Raw genomic sequence first — 16,151 nt, 5'->3', positions numbered from 1 at the left:
GATTTAAAAGGCCAATATTTTGGAGACCAATGACTTAAACCAGTGTACAACATTATTACATTACAGGTGGGCAATAAATTGGTCTTAATAAATATAACAGGACATAAAAAATTGCCACAATAACAATGATGAACTGATGAGCAATATCTGATAAATTTATATTGTTGTGCGTTTGGGTTAACCCTCATCTGCACAATCAACCTATTAGACTACAGCAATAATGTTACATAGCTGACGAGTGGAGGGGAAAAACAAAGCAAAACAAACAACAAACAAAACATACAATGCTGAAACTTAAAAATTAGAGTCAAACATCTGCACAAGATAAGGAAACTGGACATTGCAAGATGTGTAGGCAACCTGTGCTGATGAAGACAGGACACACAACAAAAATGTTCCTCTGTTTGAAAAGGTTATGTTACAATCCGATGGCTTGTGAATAAGCATCTTGTGGTAACGTTACTTCAAACCGCAATAAAAGTTTTTAGTCATTACACCATGTGATGAGAGCTCAGAAAGTACATGTTTTAGTAGAGAAGAATTTTTATCTTATGTGGTACATTAAACTAAATACGTGTCAGTAGCAGTGTACAATAGCCAAATGCTATTTACATAAAAGCACTGGTGTAATTGTCTTGTTGAGGCATAAATGTTTCACCATGTTGGTTGTTGATTAAGAAGTAAATTATAATTTAGAACCATAACAAACCTTTAATTTCCGTATTTAGGTTTCAATCCCAAGCTAAATAGATCCCTTGAAAAGGTGCCCTGTAGAGTATCCTTGATGTCTAACAAACATGTTGAGTGTATATCCTTCCTCATTAATTTTATTAAATGTCAATATCAATCAAGATGGAAAAAAACGTGATCATATTTTGGCCCAGCCCTACATTAGATTCTTACAAGACTGTAGTTGTTAAACTGAGACAACACCTTTCACAAACACATAGTCTAATTTGCTGCATGGTAAGTGTTGAAAAAAAAGTGTACTGTAAGTTAAGTTTGTGTAATACAGGGTCATACATGACTCCTGACAAGGTTTGCAATGCAGTTTAACCCGGTACGTCCCATAAAAAGGCTGACCCCGGTCACAGTACATGCCATTTCCGCTACACATGCCCCGAGTCGATCATAACGTCTAGACAAGGACTGAACCAAAACACACGCCTTGTTTCCACCCCTGCATAATCACGAGAAGTGATTTACAACCCAAATGCTACTCTGTTGTTCCAAAATAACCCCGAGGTTCAACCCCACCGGTGAAAAAAGCAACAGTGGGCCAGCGAGTTTATTTTTAGTGGTGGGTAACCGATGGTGGAGGCTGGTCATCAAGCATATTGCAAGTCTATGTGGGAGGGTTGAACCAGTGTTTATCGCCATTTCGACCAGCTATGGCAGTCTGTTTGGATCCACTTTACCAGTCAAACACTGCAACTTCTACTAAAGACGCAATGCAGGCGTATTTAGTAGCTGACACAGCCGAGGAAGACTGCAGCTCACACATGCCATGCCCATGCCAAGGGCCATATGTGGGCTCACTGAGAGCGAAGTATAGTAGCTAATAAATCAGCAGTAAAGGGGAGCCGCAGACACAGCATTACGTTGTGTTACAAAGTTGTCATGGGCTAGAAAGTAGCAGCCATGTCTGGTTAGCTGGCTTGCAGCAGCATCCAGTGAAAGATGGCGACCTCCGGCGTGATTTCGCGGATTCCCCAACCCCCCTCCTTCCCCTTAACGTTTTCAATCATGCTAATATTAAGTTAGCAAGATAGCTAGCCGAACCTGGCTTCACAGCGCAGCGACATGAAAGCGTCTATTCGTGTGTTTGTTGCTTACTCACCTGTCACCTCTCACTGCGGTGCAATGCAAATACTTTGGTGGCGGCAGTGGCAGCTGGTGGTGGCGCTGGACTGAGGCCTTGAACTGGCTTCCAGGCTAAATACGCAGGGTATTAGCTAGCAGGCTATATCGAGCACGCTAGCTAGGAACAACCGGCTTACCGCTTTAAACCTCACCGCAAATAGTCTTCAGATTTGAGTGGAAACAACTACAGCCAGTTGCAGCGCGATGACAAAAACTCGCCCCCCAAAAAATGTTTGCAAAGAAAAAAAAACAAAACGGGCTCCCCCCGACCAGCACTGCAAGCTAGCTAAGACTTAGCTAGGTGGCTAGCTAGCTAGCTTGCCTATCAACTTTGTGCAGTCGGGCTCGATAAATCTGGCGCCTGGGATTTCAAAACGAAGTCCTCACGGTCGGCAGCAGGCTATATGGGAGGGGGGAGTCAAAAAAGCAAACCAAGAAGCCCTGGCTGAAACCGAGGAATAAACGTTGCTTGCCCCAAAGGTTCCGATCGATCAAACACTCGTTAGCGCTAAAGACGAGAGGAGGTTTCGGAATGGAGAAGTCGCCGTTTCCTTTCCCTTTCGTGTGCAGCACAAAGATCGTCTATAGCTTGGTGATGAATCACTCAAGAAAAAAATAAATAAATAATACCTTTCATACAGGTTAGTGCCATTCACTCAGCAAAATATACTTTTGTTAATATTCTAAATATGTATATTTACTTCATGTTATAGTGTACAATTTAATTTTTCATAATTTCCTTTTGTTTTCATGGCTAAATAAATGTTCAGATGTTCAACTTTGTACACGACTTGATGAATATGGCCAAAAATGAATGGCAAAAAATTCTGCTCAGGGCAGAAAAGAAGTGATGAAGAGAAATAATGTATATAAACATAAATTAATTTTTCAAGACATTCAGGTGCACCAGAAATCATTTCTGTTTTACTATATACAGTAGGCTACTTCTGTTTACAGCTGGATTCATGTGACTGCTATGAGCATATAGGCCTATGTTTGACAGCCCTTTGCAAATTGCCATTAGGTTTCAATGAACAATGACTTAAATTATATATAAGTGTAATGATATGTAAAATGATAGTTGGAAATGTGATGGAATTGTTCTTTCTTTGGGTCTTTAGTTAAGAGTTATAAGTAGGTCCTAAAAACAGTAATTTACTGTCTGTCTCCAGGTAGCCAAACTATATCAGTCCCCAACGGCAGTTGCCATAGCGATCAAGGTTGTAATGATATCATGGACTGAGAATCCAGTTTAAGGGGGGTCTACACAAGAACCCTTCAGCTCAGAGACAAACTGTCTTCCCTTGAGATTCCTTATACAGCGTGATTTAGGTGAAGCTAATTAATTGTGTCCCATGAGATTTTCATCACAGTAAACAGATTTAAGCATTTTAAGTGTTTAAATATTTTGAAACAACTATAACTTGTTATGTGAAGCATCTATAACTAGTGTATAATTTTGTAAGTGGGCCTTGAGTTATGATTTTGTTTTGTTTCTATTCTTTTGGTAAAACTACTATTTTTGTGGTCGAGAGTGAAACCTCAAGCTCATGAGTTTTGAGTTTGAACACAAAAAGTTTTAAACCCTCCTGTGAGTGATTTTTACATGTGAACAAACATCTATTAATTGTTTTATAATACATTAGCTATAAGGATTTGTTAATTTCTGTAATTATATATAATTGAATATTATTACATCTCGATTATACCGTTTTATCAACATGGATGGATTATGAGACAATTGGCCCCTGGGCAATTACATAAATGGCCCCGCATCCCTCCACATGAGACATAAAGCAACTACACTTTGTAGAAGTTTTGTGTATTTGTGGTTGTTTTGAATTTTTTGTGGTCATTCTTTTTCTTTTGTGGTAGTTTTACCTCTCCTTATAATCAATTTGAACAAAATTTTATATCTTATTTTGGTCATTTTGCATCTTATAGTCTCTTTGTTGCTGTTTTACTTCTGCCTGTGTTTTTTTTTTTGCATCTTTGTTGTTGTTTAACATTTTACATCTCATTGTTTGTCATTTGTTCATTTTGCATCTCTTTCTGGTCATCATGTGTCTCTTTTTGACCATGTCTCTTTTGTCTATTTTCTTTTTATTGTTGTTTTGTGTATGTCTTCAGTGAAAATTGTACTGATGAGGTCCCATGCCCTGTAGACATGTTTGGTAATCCATCCATGATCATCAGTCATTCATTAACTGTTTATAGCTACACCAGTTACTAATGCTACACAGGAGGCATATATTAAAAATCATAAATGTCCGTATAACTGTGTTATTCAAAAGAAGTGTTTATAACTTGCTTATAAAAATGGGCTGGATGCAGGAGAAGTAAAGACGCACTGCTGTCAGCTCAGCGGAGTGAGACCTCGTCCTGTTTTTTCTCTCTCTGGTGCAGCACTGAACCTGGAGCTGTCACATAGGGCCCGAGCTCCCGCCCATTCTCCCCCTCCCCCTCTCTCGCACTCACAGCGGGCAGTCCTGATTGGTCGAGACTGGTAGTGGGCGCACGCGGACCCACTCGTGATCAGGAGGAGTGGGTGTGGCCTAGAGAAATCGGCGCCCGCTGATTGGCTGTTTCTTCACCACCGCTGATCACAACAAATATGGAACAGGGTTTTTTGTTTTTGTTTTTTTTATGTTTCTTGTCTTGTTAAGTTGTTTTTTTGTTGAGTTTTGTTTACTTGTTGTTTTTATTTGTTTTTTAACAACAGTATTCAGGAAGTATAACAAAAAATCCTGGCAACAATTACTCTGAGTAAAACAACAAAAATACACTGGAAAATTATAATAAAGACAATGAATAATCATGGTAACTAAAGAAGAGAAAAAAGAAAAAACGTTAGAGATGTGATTTGATGCTGTCAAGAAAAACTATAATCTGGTGTTACTATTTCTATTGTATACTTCTTCTTCTTCTTTCAATTTCTACTACTCTGGGCAAACTACTGTACCTTTTACTTCATTATATTTACCAGACAGCTATAGTTAGACAAATAAATACTCACCTGAAATATTCTAAAAATAAACACAAATGTTTGCATCAGAATTTTTTTTCCTCTTTCCTCTCCCATTAATCATCTCACAAGCCCTCAGATAGGTTGGGAGCCACAGAAGTAAACTAATAAAGCAGTTAAAACTATCTGCATCTTTTTTCAGTTCATCTCCATTAATTTAAAATTCAATTGCGTAAAACAAAATCAAAGAACTGGTGTTTATGTAATACATATTTACAGGTCATGTTGTTCTGTTACTGGGGAAGTCCTCTGCAAGGAAAAAAAAAATGTTAAAATGTTAAAAACATTGTTGTTTGACCTTATTATACAGATAGAAAAATACAGTATAAAGAGAGAAATTGTTTGAATTCTTTAAATTGCTACATCTTTGTCTGATTTCACATCTTTTTTCACATCTGGACCACATCAAACCATGTCCAGATAAAAAAAACACTTCACTTACACTTGTGGAAGCAGGACTAGATTATTCCAGACGGGCTAAAGAGTCTTTAAACACAGTTTCGGATTTGTGAAACCGTTATTCTGTGTGTGAAAATGCAATTCTTTTTTCACATCTAGACCACATCAGACCATGGCCAGAAAAAAAAACTCCCTTGCCCGATCTGGACTCCAGGGGGCGATGTGCAGAAAACTTCGCTTAAGTGATTTTTACGTCATTTCCGGGTGAAACGGAACCCCGAGCTTTCCTTTCCCCGTGCCGTCAGCGGACCTCAACGTGTCGCGACAAAATGGCACTTTATAATTTCAAGAAGATTATGGTGGTTCCCACCGCCAAGGTGAGTTTTTTTCGTGTGTATTGTGTTTTAAACCGCTGTTGTTTTTCTTGCTTCGTTATCCCGCTTTGAGAAGCAGTAGAAAATAGGAAAAAACATGGTGTGATTCTGTTGGGGCGGAAAACACGTGTTGTGCTGGTGTACAGAGACAGCAGCAGGTTTCCGTCCCAAATATGTCAGTCTACTTTAAGCAATTAAAACTTTCCATATTGGAAAAACAGAGAGAAACCAGCTAACTGTATTTTGAGTCTGTCAAGTCTTCCTGCGTGAACAAATAAGGCAACAAAAAGGCTTTTCTTCTGACAATGTTGACAAGTTGAAGTTTAAGACTCCCGTTTTTCCTGTAATGACACATGATTATTACATGCGGAGTAAATGTCACACATCTAGCAGCACACATTAAACCAAACTGTAGACTCGTGTTTTTCACTTGTTACTCCCAACAGTGTAAGTCAGTCAGTCCATTTAAATACCGTGTTGCGTTGGGAACCAAGCCATAAAATGCAGACTCTATCTCACGAAGAAGAGCTGCTATCTGTATCACTAATATGCTGAATTGACACGAAGACATTGGTCATTTTTTTGACAGAATATTAAATGTTGTTATAAGGTTTTTCTGTTGTCCTTTACAAGCCATTGTGTATTAAAATGAAAGATGTGTTAATGAAAGATTGGCAGTCCTTTCTAAAAAGACAGTTTACATGAGACTTTTCTGGGGGAAAAGATGAGAAATGTTCTATAGTAGTTCCAGTGAGTGTTGCAGTATTGATAAACAACAAGTTCCAGTAACAAGACAGTAAAGTTTGCAGTGATTCAAAGACTTAATCAAGTATTATTACTTAAGGCGAAAGAAGTTCAATTGTCGACAGTCAAGGAAAAACTATATTAGAGATGATGCAAATAGATTAAAGTTGCACAAACATATTTAGGATAAAAAAAAAAAAATAGAATCCAAAGGTTGCTGAAAATATAAAAAGGCTATACAGTTATTTATCTGACATGCTTACTCTTCCTCTCCCTGCAGGATTTCATCGACATCACTTTATCCAAAACGCAAAGGAAGACACCCACAGTGGTACACAAGCATTACCAGATCCACCGTATCCGACACTTCTACATGCGAAAGGTGAAGTTTACCCAGCAGAACTATCATGACCGCCTCACCCAGATCCTCACCGACTTCCCCAAGCTCGACGTAAGTCAGAATACTTTGTAACATCTCAAACATCATTTTAAATAACTATTATAAAACTGAACTCATTGAAGATTGAACTTTTTTATAGATGAACACATTTTTGTCTAAATCAGCTTGTGAAATTTTGTCTCCTCAGGACATCCATCCATTCTACGCCGATCTGATGAACGTGCTGTACGACAAAGACCATTACAAACTTGCCTTAGGACAGATCAACATCGCCAAGAATCTCATTGATAAGTACGTTTGTGTATAATCTCACGCTTAATGCCCTGCATAGTGTTTTTTTACTGCTGTGGTTGACAGTTCAAACCTGACAAGACAGCTGGTTGTCAGAGTTGGTTAATATTTACTACAACAAGTCACACATACATAAATACACGAAGATCCAGACGTTATCAGTCATCAGGCTTGTACCAGCTTTAAGAGTCAAAGCGGTGAACAAACAATTGTTGTTTTTAACCCTCCAGTGTTGCCAAAGACTATGTGCGTCTGATGAAATATGGAGATTCTCTGTATCGGTGTAAACAGCTGAAGAGAGCCGCTCTGGGTCGCATGTGCACCATCCTGAAAAGGCAGAAGTCAAGTCTGGAGTATCTGGAACAAGGTGAGGGGAACACTCTCATTACAGAGGCCTTAGCAGAAAATAAAGATATTGTATCTTGGATCGATTGATTTTTACTTATAGGATTCATTCTGGTCATATTTGAACAGACTGAATACCACAGTCTTTAGCAATCATCCGAAATAGCTCTTTTTTGATGTTGTTCTATTCTTCTCAGCTCTGTGGTTTTTATAAACCTGCTTTAATACTTTGTAAAAATAACTAATGCCTCCATTGTTGGTCTTCCACAGTGCGTCAGCATCTGTCCCGTTTGCCAACCATCGACCCCAACACGAGGACCCTGCTTCTGTGCGGGTACCCCAACGTCGGCAAGTCCAGTTTCATCAACAAGGTAAATGGCGCCTAATGACCTATTATTAGTGTGTGACAGCTGTGTGTGAGGGTGATACGATAACACTGGGGATGCCTATGTTTTGTCACGTAGAGGTGTTTTTTGACCCTGTAAGATCATGATGGGAATCCTGTCATAGGGTGTTTCAGCCCCACGGTTGTCCCTTTTTTTGGGGGGGGAAATAATTAACATGGTGTAAATGGTTGTGTTTCTCAGGTGACCAGAGCAGATGTTGACGTCCAGCCGTACGCTTTCACCACCAAGTCTCTGTTTGTGGGTCACATGGACTACAGGTACCTCCGCTGGCAGGTAAGACACTGCAGCTCGTAGCGTTACACATCACTCATGTTTCACTGGAGTCATTGTCTCGTCCACTAACACGTTCTCCTGCGTCAGGTGTATCTTTTGTGTTACAACAAACAGCTTGAGCTCTATGTATGTGAAGAACAGAGCGCAGGCAAGACGTATTTGGACAATTTAAATGTGTGGAAAAAGGGAGCAAAAACAAAAGTGCTGCATGTATATTGTTGTTTGGTGTATGATTAGTATGTTTTTCTCACTATTTCAAGTGAAAATCTTAAACAGTGGTGTACTGTGTAGGGCCACTTATGTTTTCCCTGTTCATGGTTTCATTTGTACTTAAAAAAAAAAAAATTCTGCTGCTAAAACTTTTCAGCCTTTATTTTCTTTTTAGATCCTAAAATAGATTCACCTGCTTTAAATTCTATTATAAAGGTGTTTAGCTTGCAGAAAAGTGCAGACAGTTTTCCTTATTATTCCACACTATGATCCTGTTAGCCTGGGCATTCTCCAGTAACTTGTGTGTGTGTGTGTGTGTGTCTGCAGGTGGTGGACACCCCTGGTATCCTGGACCACCCCCTGGAGGAAAGGAATACCATAGAGATGCAGGCCATCACGGCTCTGGCCCACCTGCGAGCGGCCGTTCTTTACGTCATGGACGTTTCTGAGCAGTGTGGTCACACTCTGCAGGAGCAGCTGGAGCTGTTTAACAGCATCCGGCCACTGTTCGCCAACAAGGTCAGAGAGTAAATACATTTAACCTGTTTAGCACAGCTGCAAGTGGCAGCCTGAGGTAACTGTTGGAATTACTGTCGGAAGTAGAAGGGGCTTCATTACTCTACAATCATGTGTTATGTCAGAAAATGGCTTGTACTCAGATTTATTCCTCTTCATGATATGGTGGGAAGTGTGTGTGTGAAGCATTTAATCTCTTTGTGAATGTTTTGTGTTCAGATTTTATCACATCCTCAAACTATTACAAAACGAAACTATCTTTTAGATTTCATCAATTCTAAATTTGAAGTTATCATTACTGTTTTTTTTAGTAGATTAAAAGAAAAAGGAACCACATTGTGACCACAGAAACATGCAAATACCTTTTTTCTCTTGCCATGCATAAGTTAAATGTTTGAAATGTTTGATGGGCAGCGTTTGGATCAGTATAATCGGTTATTAGTTAATCCAATTTATACTGAGCTGCAGCAAATGCTTTATTTTAGGCAAACTTCCTCCTGTCATGAAACTATTTTCACTGGTTGTATTTTTTTGTATCGTTCACTGTCTTTTATGAATCCTTTCTGCATTTTATCATTTGAGCCAAAGCCTTGGTGGGTGTGTAACAGCTGATATAGGTAGAAGCTGCAGCCAGTTTAAAGTTCACCTTGAGGAATTGAAAGTAACTTTTCACGACAAATTCTCGGCTGTTGAAAATTTGGAAAATGTTGGTGCGTCAAGGTGATCAAATGAACTTGGACAACATTTGTAATCTAATCAGGGACCTTTGTTGTGAGTTCTCTCTCTCTCTCTCTCTCTCTCTCTCTCTCTCTCTCTCTCTCTCACATATCATAACATATCATATCAAACCTAGAACTAACAACGTGATACCAACAGTGGCTCAGTTAGTGAAAAGTATCCAGTATATTTAGGACACCGTATAGTATAAGAAAGTGACTGATTTCACAGTGCGACATGAAGTCGTTTAATAGTTTAAGTAATGCTGGCGTCTTGCTCCCTGCAGCCTCTCATCATTGTGGCCAACAAATGTGACGTAAAGAAGATCACCGAGCTGCCCGAGGAGAATCAGGTGAGTGATTCACAGTTCCGACTCGACGGTAATGACTGCACACTGTCAGTAACGTCATGGCTTCATCTTTGGCGGTTTGTCTTTTTGCTGTGGTTAGAAAATCTTTGCAGACCTCTCTACCGAGGGAATCCCCGTGATCGAGACCAGCACCCTGACCGAGGAGGGAGTCATGCAGGTCAAAACTGAGGTGAGGCGCAGAGAGGATCAGGCTCGCCCGGGCGTGGAGGAACAAAGTATTGTATTCAGCTGTGAGTGAGCGTGTTGTGATTCACCGTTCCTGTGTGTGTGTGTCAGGCCTGTGACCGGCTCCTCGCACATCGTGTCGACAACAAGATGAAGGGCAAGAAGGTCCATGATGTTCTCAACCGGCTCCACCTTGCCATGCCCGCCAAGAGGGACGAGAAGGTAAATATAGTCACCGACTCGGGCGACTCGATCATGGCAAAAATCATAATCACCATAATTGAGATCACGATTATTAGTCATTGACTTTGGAAACAACACACATTCATTGAACTTTAAAAAATAAAAACAAAAAAAGAGCATAAAATTAAAAAAACAGATTTCAAAACAAAAAGCATTGTGTCTAGTTGTTTTTCTGTTATCCACGATATAACTTAAAGATGTCTGAGCAGGGAACTGCAGACAACCAGGACATGTCCTCTCCAAACTTTATATAGAAAGTGTCCGAACCGGCAAACTGCTCAAGATGACGCACTCATACGTATGGTGATGGTTATCGTTAAGATTTTAATGGTACTACTACTTTTATCGATCCGGTACTTTGACAGTACTCCTATTATTTTGTAATAAATGAAGAACAGAATTAACATTGCTTTATTTCCTCATATGTACTCAATTAACATTCTTGAATAACAAACTTCAACAGCACTGAACAAATCACTCTTATGTTTTGTGATAGAAATGTAATGAGTTTAAGAACAGCTGATGTTAACTGAACAACAGCTGAGCAAAGACAACAAGGGCAGCAACGCTTCTCATTCGTTTTTCACGTTGCTTTCAGGCCTGGTAGTCGAGACTGATGAGACCCGGTCAGGGAGCGACCGCGGGTGTCCACGTCATTGTTTCCAAAGGTCTCTGTTTTAGGCATTAAAGTCATGAGTAGTGTGGACACCAGGTGTAAATGTAGCAAAAGAGATGCGTTTGAAAACTAAACTGTGGATGCAGCTTCAGTGAGTTTGGCAAATTGACTGCATCTGCTCATTTCACCTGTTTTGTTTTTTGTTTTTTTTCTTCAGCTGTTTTCTGATATTTATTAAGTCTGATTTTTCTATTTTTCTTTCCTTCGCCTCCTCCAGGAGAGGCCTCCGTTCATCCCAGAGGGAGCCTTGATGCGCAAGAAAGCGATGGAGGTGGACGCACCCAAACGCAAACTGGTATGTACGGTGTTACCGGAGGTCAAAAAGTCTCTGAACTGGCAAACTGGTGTGAAGGACAGTAACTAAGTGCATTTAATCAAGTACTGTAGTTAAGTACATTTCTTGAGGTAATATTGTGCCTTTTTTCTTCACTGCATTGTTTTAAAGTTTAGTTACTTTTGTAGGTTCAGATTATTTATACAAAACATAAGCAATAACTTCTGATGTATTATGATAGATTAAATTACGCAGCAGTGTATAAAGTACTTCAATTCCACCTCATAATTACCAGCTGCAACATCAAAGTGATGGTGTATTTGAATGCATCTCTGCACTATACAATAATATAGTATATACAGTATAATTCCAAAATGAGCCGTTCTGCATTTGGTACTTTACACATACATTCACATACAAATGCTGTTGTACTTTATTATGAATGAATGAGTCTGTAACAGAGTATTGCTGCATTGTGGTATTTCTGCTCTCACATATAAATTTCACAATAAAACATTTCACCGTTCCCCTCACAGGAAAGAGACCGTGAGATGGAGCTTGGCGATGACTACATCCTAGACTTGCAGAGTAAGAAGCATCTTTATTTCAACAATCAAGCTGCTTCCGTGAATTTGTGGAAAGTACATATTTGTGTCTGCATCGCTGATGTTGTTTCATTTGTATTTTAAAGAATACTGGGATCTGATGAATGAGGATGAGAAGCAGGACAAGATCCCTGAGGTCTGGGAGGGCCACAATATCGCAGATTACATTGATCCTGAAATCATGAAGGTGAGTCTCTGCACTCTCTCTTGGTGGATTGTAATTACCACAAAATATATTGATATAGTCTGCAGTGACTAAATATTCCTGGCTGTGGTGGCAGTTTGCTGACGGATCCTCTTATCCAGCTCATGTTAGAAATTTACAAAACTACATTTTAGTAATTTGATTTTAGTTCTCTACATATTTTATCTGAGCCATTGTGAGTTTGTTTAGTATGTTTTCTAACCTTATATATGGGTAAATTAATTTACACATTGAACAAATGCATTCCCCGAAAATGTGTTGACCGCTGTGCTCTTCATACATGGGATTAAATTCTGTTAGTTACTCCGAAACTGAACCCGCACTGAACTACATGAATTAACTTTTACGTGTGTTGCTCTCAACAAAAAGATTTATTAAAACAGGACAAATTGGCTTCTTGCAAAGAATTAAAATAATTGCTGCTGAAACTTTATCCTTTGTCTCCTGGTTGCCAATGTTTGTGCTGATCATATTTATTGTGTAATGGTTTTACAGTGATCTTATTTATAGATTGATGTTTTTAGACTGTCCATCAAGTGCCAGTATTTTGATCTTTATGGTTTCTTTATGGTAATTTCATTAATGCTTTTACAGATTAATTTTGTTAACTCTGATCTTGTGACATTTATCTGTGTGAAACTCCCTTTAGATCTTGGTCCTAAGTTTTTATTCTCAGTAAGTCTTACCTGGTTAAATAAAGATTAAAGAACTAAAGAGACCTAGCGTCCTCAGTTTCCCTGAAGAGTCAAGCAGAGAAATGGAAAGGATTTATTTTTCTGTCTTCTGTTTTTCCTCTTCACTCACAGAAACTGGAGGACCTGGAGAAGGAGGAGGAACTGAAGGAGCGAGCCGGAGAGTACGACTCGGATGACGAGAGCGAAGACGAAGAGATGCAGGAGATCCGTGTCCTGGCCAAACAGATCCGCGAGAAGAAGCAGCTCATGGTCGCAGAGTCAAAAGAGAAGGACGTGCACGGGCCGCGCATGCCCAGGACCACCACCAAGGTGAGAGGGGACGGTACAAACCCTAGCTCCTTTCAGCGCATGCACATCAGAGCTCGATTTACAGTAGTGAATTGGAAAATGATATCTGATATTTTGATACGATATGCTCAGCGTAAATAGATTTTTTAAAAATTGTTTTGTTTGAGTTTGGAAAACCTTAATATATCGAAGAAAAACCTGGAACCTTGAATCCTGGAGTGCTCCCATATTACAATTTTTTTCACCAAGGCAGCGAAATAACTGACTAACTTCTCATTATTTGGACTAATTTCACATGATCCTACCCAGGTAAATAAAATGAATTAAATATTATGATTACAGGTGATCCCAGGTGCTCTCTAAAGAGCACGAATGGTGATTGGAACTGCACTTATAGAAGCTCTGTGTGCCCCGATGTAAGACGATTAAATCAGCAGTTGTGTTTGTAATGAAATTTAAAGGAAAACTGTGCACTAGTTAATTTGATTTATGCCATGACAGATTTTGGTGCAACATCAGAGAAATAATTGAATGAAATTTTGACACAATCCTCTTGGCATTTTAATTTGAAAATCCCCTTAAAATTGTCTTTTACAAGTGCAGATTTCTACTCCATGTATCCCATAATGCCTCTATTTTTTTTTGGGGGGGGGGGGGGGGGGCTTTTTATGCCTTTATTGCACAGTAGAGAGAGACAGGAAATGGGGAGGCAGAGAGAGGGGGAATGACATGCAGTAAAGGGCCGTCCGATGCGGGATTCGAACCGGGGCCGACATGGGGCGCCTGCTCAACCCACTGCGCCACTCAACGCCCTATTTTAACCATTTTTCTAGGTGGTGTCGCCATTTTTGTTCACCCCCTTGTCTGGACTGTTTTGGTGCTTTTGTTTGACTATATTACTTGTTTGCCTTTTGTAACATGAGCTTACATTTGACTTAAATTCAACTCTAACCATCACTGTGTTTTTGTGTGATATTTACAGGTTGAAAGAAAGACGCTGGAGAAGGAGATGGGCGACCTTGGTCTGGACATGAATGACAAGGATGATGTAAGTTTTAGATAAAACCCTGCAGGATGCATTGACTCTATAATATGATATAATTGAATTAATCATGTGGACTATTTGCTGTTTCATAACGTAATTAATGTGAAAAAATTACAGACAGTCTAGAATTTAAAGTACTCTCAGTAGAGCTATTTAAAAACCTAAAACACTGGAGAAAAATAACAAGAATGTGAAGTTTTTGAAAATGTGTGTTGCCTTAAAGGTTTTTAGTAATAAGTTATAACTTATCACTTAAACTTCTGTGTTACCGTTCTTTGTCCTTGGATCAAAACTGTTAAAATTTTTTTAATTTTTCAGTTGCTTCATCAGGATTTTCTGACATCTCAAGAATGTGGCTGAATCACGAGGCCTTTCATGTTTTTAAGATTTTTGCCCAATGTCATTTTTGACGTCATATCTCAAGAAAAAAAAAATGACAGAAATGGATCTTTTGCCAAACAAAACCTTGAAAGTCTTGAAGAAGTCTTTGTGGGTCTCTAAAAGCTGCAGTGCACAGGAACATGCGCAGAAGCACTGAAGCTCATGTGTGTTTTTTCCTCTTGTGTTTCAGAGCCACTATGCACAACAGGCCCGACGGTCCCGCAGCGTTGCTAAGAAACGTAAGCGTGAAGCTTCAGCCCCTCCGACCTCCAAAACCCGCAGCCAGAGCGCCTCCCGTCCTCCTCGAGACCAGTCTGGTTTACGGGATCCAAAGGTATGAGACAATGTCTTTACTTAGTTTTTATTTGAATTGGTTGCTTAGTCATTTGGGTTTATGAATTTTTTCTTTTTTGCAGAAGGCATTGTATACAATTTCTTATTAGGAGTTTTTAAATGTCAGTTCTTTCACAGTTAAATAGAAGATTAACCCACAAGTTAGTTGATTTGGGACTGTTTAATGTGCATTTTTAGCAATGTGGTGTAAAGTGTAAAACCTAATTAATTAAAGAAATTCCTGTTTCTGAAAGGTAATTAGACGAGAACTCATGTACGTGTCTATTTTTGTTTGTTCCTCAGATGGCAAAGAAGGCAAAGAAAATGATGAAGAACTCCCAGAAAGGCATGAACCGCCAGTGCAGGAAGGGAGAGTCAGACAGACACGTGTTTGACCTCAAACCCAAACATCTCCTGGCTGGGAAGAGGAAGTCTGGCACCACCGACCGCAGATAAAACTGCTTTTTTCTGGACTGTTGAGACCTTTACACTCTTTGGGGAAGAGTGTCTTTAGTATTTGTGTATTCATTCTATACATTTTCCCCAGAAGCAAAAAAGAACATGAAATATCTTTCCTTTTTAACTGAGAGGCTGCTGGGAAAATGCACCAACACATTTAAATGATTAGTAATTATAATAATAGAATGCCTTTTGTTTGTCAGCTCTCTAAGCTTTTCCTCACAGAATTAATCTTGCAAAACTGTGAAGATCTATATGGAAAAACAGAGACTCAAAAACAATGATGGTGTTAATGTGTTTTTTTCACTGCAGTTGTCACGATCAAACATGGACCCTGATTAACAGTTAATATGTGAAATATTATTCAGTTGTTAAACTGATTTTGTATACAATTTCACAGGTTTTCTCTTGGCAGTAGCGGTTAAGTCGAATTTTATGCCTTACAGTTTATATGTGGCTCAGGAAATGCTGGGTTTACTTCGGATAGAGTGATGATGCTTCTTGTACAAGTGTCCTCTTGAGAAATATTCATTAACAGAGGAGCCAAATAAATGTACACGTGATCTAAAAGCTGCAGTCAGGTTCTTATTTTTCCTACATATAGTGTGCTTTTATCTTGAAAAACCAAGGTCGTGTCTGGAATTGACCTTGCTTTGTGCTTAATTTTACCTTTACTGTACCTGTATTGAGTTGCAAAGATTGAAACTTTTTATTTTAGATTTTCTTCGATTCTGCTAAAATACGAGTTGGCATCTTATATGAGCCGTAAATATCAATTCTTTAATCAGGCATGTATTTTATACACTTAGAAACTACTGTAGTAATGATAAAACGGCATGTCCAGATAA

The 16,151-nt window shown here is 39.1% G+C and overlaps 2 protein-coding genes across 4 annotated transcripts in view; one reads left to right on the top strand and one right to left on the bottom strand.

Annotated features, from left to right (window-relative positions):
* Positions 1 to 2,403, bottom strand: part of LOC130178454 (la-related protein 4B-like) — a 38,723-nt gene extending 36,320 nt beyond the window's left edge. For 2 of the 3 annotated variants that reach the window (XM_056390697.1, XM_056390698.1), the window contains exon 1: positions 1,841 to 2,402. The gene's annotated coding sequence lies outside the window, so the exon portion shown is untranslated. Of the gene's footprint in view, positions 1 to 1,840 lie in introns of all 3 variants that reach the window. The other variant, XM_056390696.1, reaches the window with a different exon arrangement.
* Positions 2,404 to 5,563: 3,160 nt separating this feature from the next.
* Positions 5,564 to 15,873, top strand: gtpbp4 (GTP binding protein 4). Its single transcript, XM_056392247.1, has 17 exons — positions 5,564 to 5,664; positions 6,686 to 6,856; positions 6,993 to 7,096; positions 7,327 to 7,463; positions 7,712 to 7,812; positions 8,029 to 8,121; positions 8,659 to 8,850; positions 9,851 to 9,916; positions 10,014 to 10,103; positions 10,211 to 10,321; positions 11,236 to 11,313; positions 11,829 to 11,880; positions 11,984 to 12,084; positions 12,909 to 13,106; positions 14,068 to 14,133; positions 14,702 to 14,845; positions 15,148 to 15,873. Exons 1-17 carry the CDS (start codon positions 5,617 to 5,619, stop codon positions 15,298 to 15,300), a joined length of 1,905 nt encoding a protein of 634 aa, XP_056248222.1. The 5' UTR covers positions 5,564 to 5,616; the 3' UTR covers positions 15,301 to 15,873.
* Positions 15,874 to 16,151: the final 278 nt, after the last annotated feature.

Source organism: Seriola aureovittata, chromosome 12 (genome assembly GCF_021018895.1).
Source record: "Seriola aureovittata isolate HTS-2021-v1 ecotype China chromosome 12, ASM2101889v1, whole genome shotgun sequence".
NCBI classification, from domain to species: domain Eukaryota; kingdom Metazoa; phylum Chordata; class Actinopteri; order Carangiformes; family Carangidae; genus Seriola; species Seriola aureovittata.
The sequence above is the reverse complement of the archived record's forward strand: the minus strand, read 5'-3'. Positions and strand labels throughout refer to the sequence as shown.

What these genes read in the sequence shown, in the direction of transcription:
- gtpbp4 (XM_056392247.1), top strand. Translation starts at nt 5,617, where the DNA reads ATGGCACTTTATAATTTCAAGAAGATTATGGTGGTTCCCACCGCCAAG. An exon ending in ACGCACCCAAACGCAAACTG is followed by an intron (nt 11,314 to 11,828) that starts GTATGTACGGTG and finishes TTCCCCTCACAG; the next exon opens with GAAAGAGACCGTGAGATGGA. An exon ending in ACATGAATGACAAGGATGAT is followed by an intron (nt 14,134 to 14,701) that starts GTAAGTTTTAGA and finishes CTTGTGTTTCAG; the next exon opens with AGCCACTATGCACAACAGGC.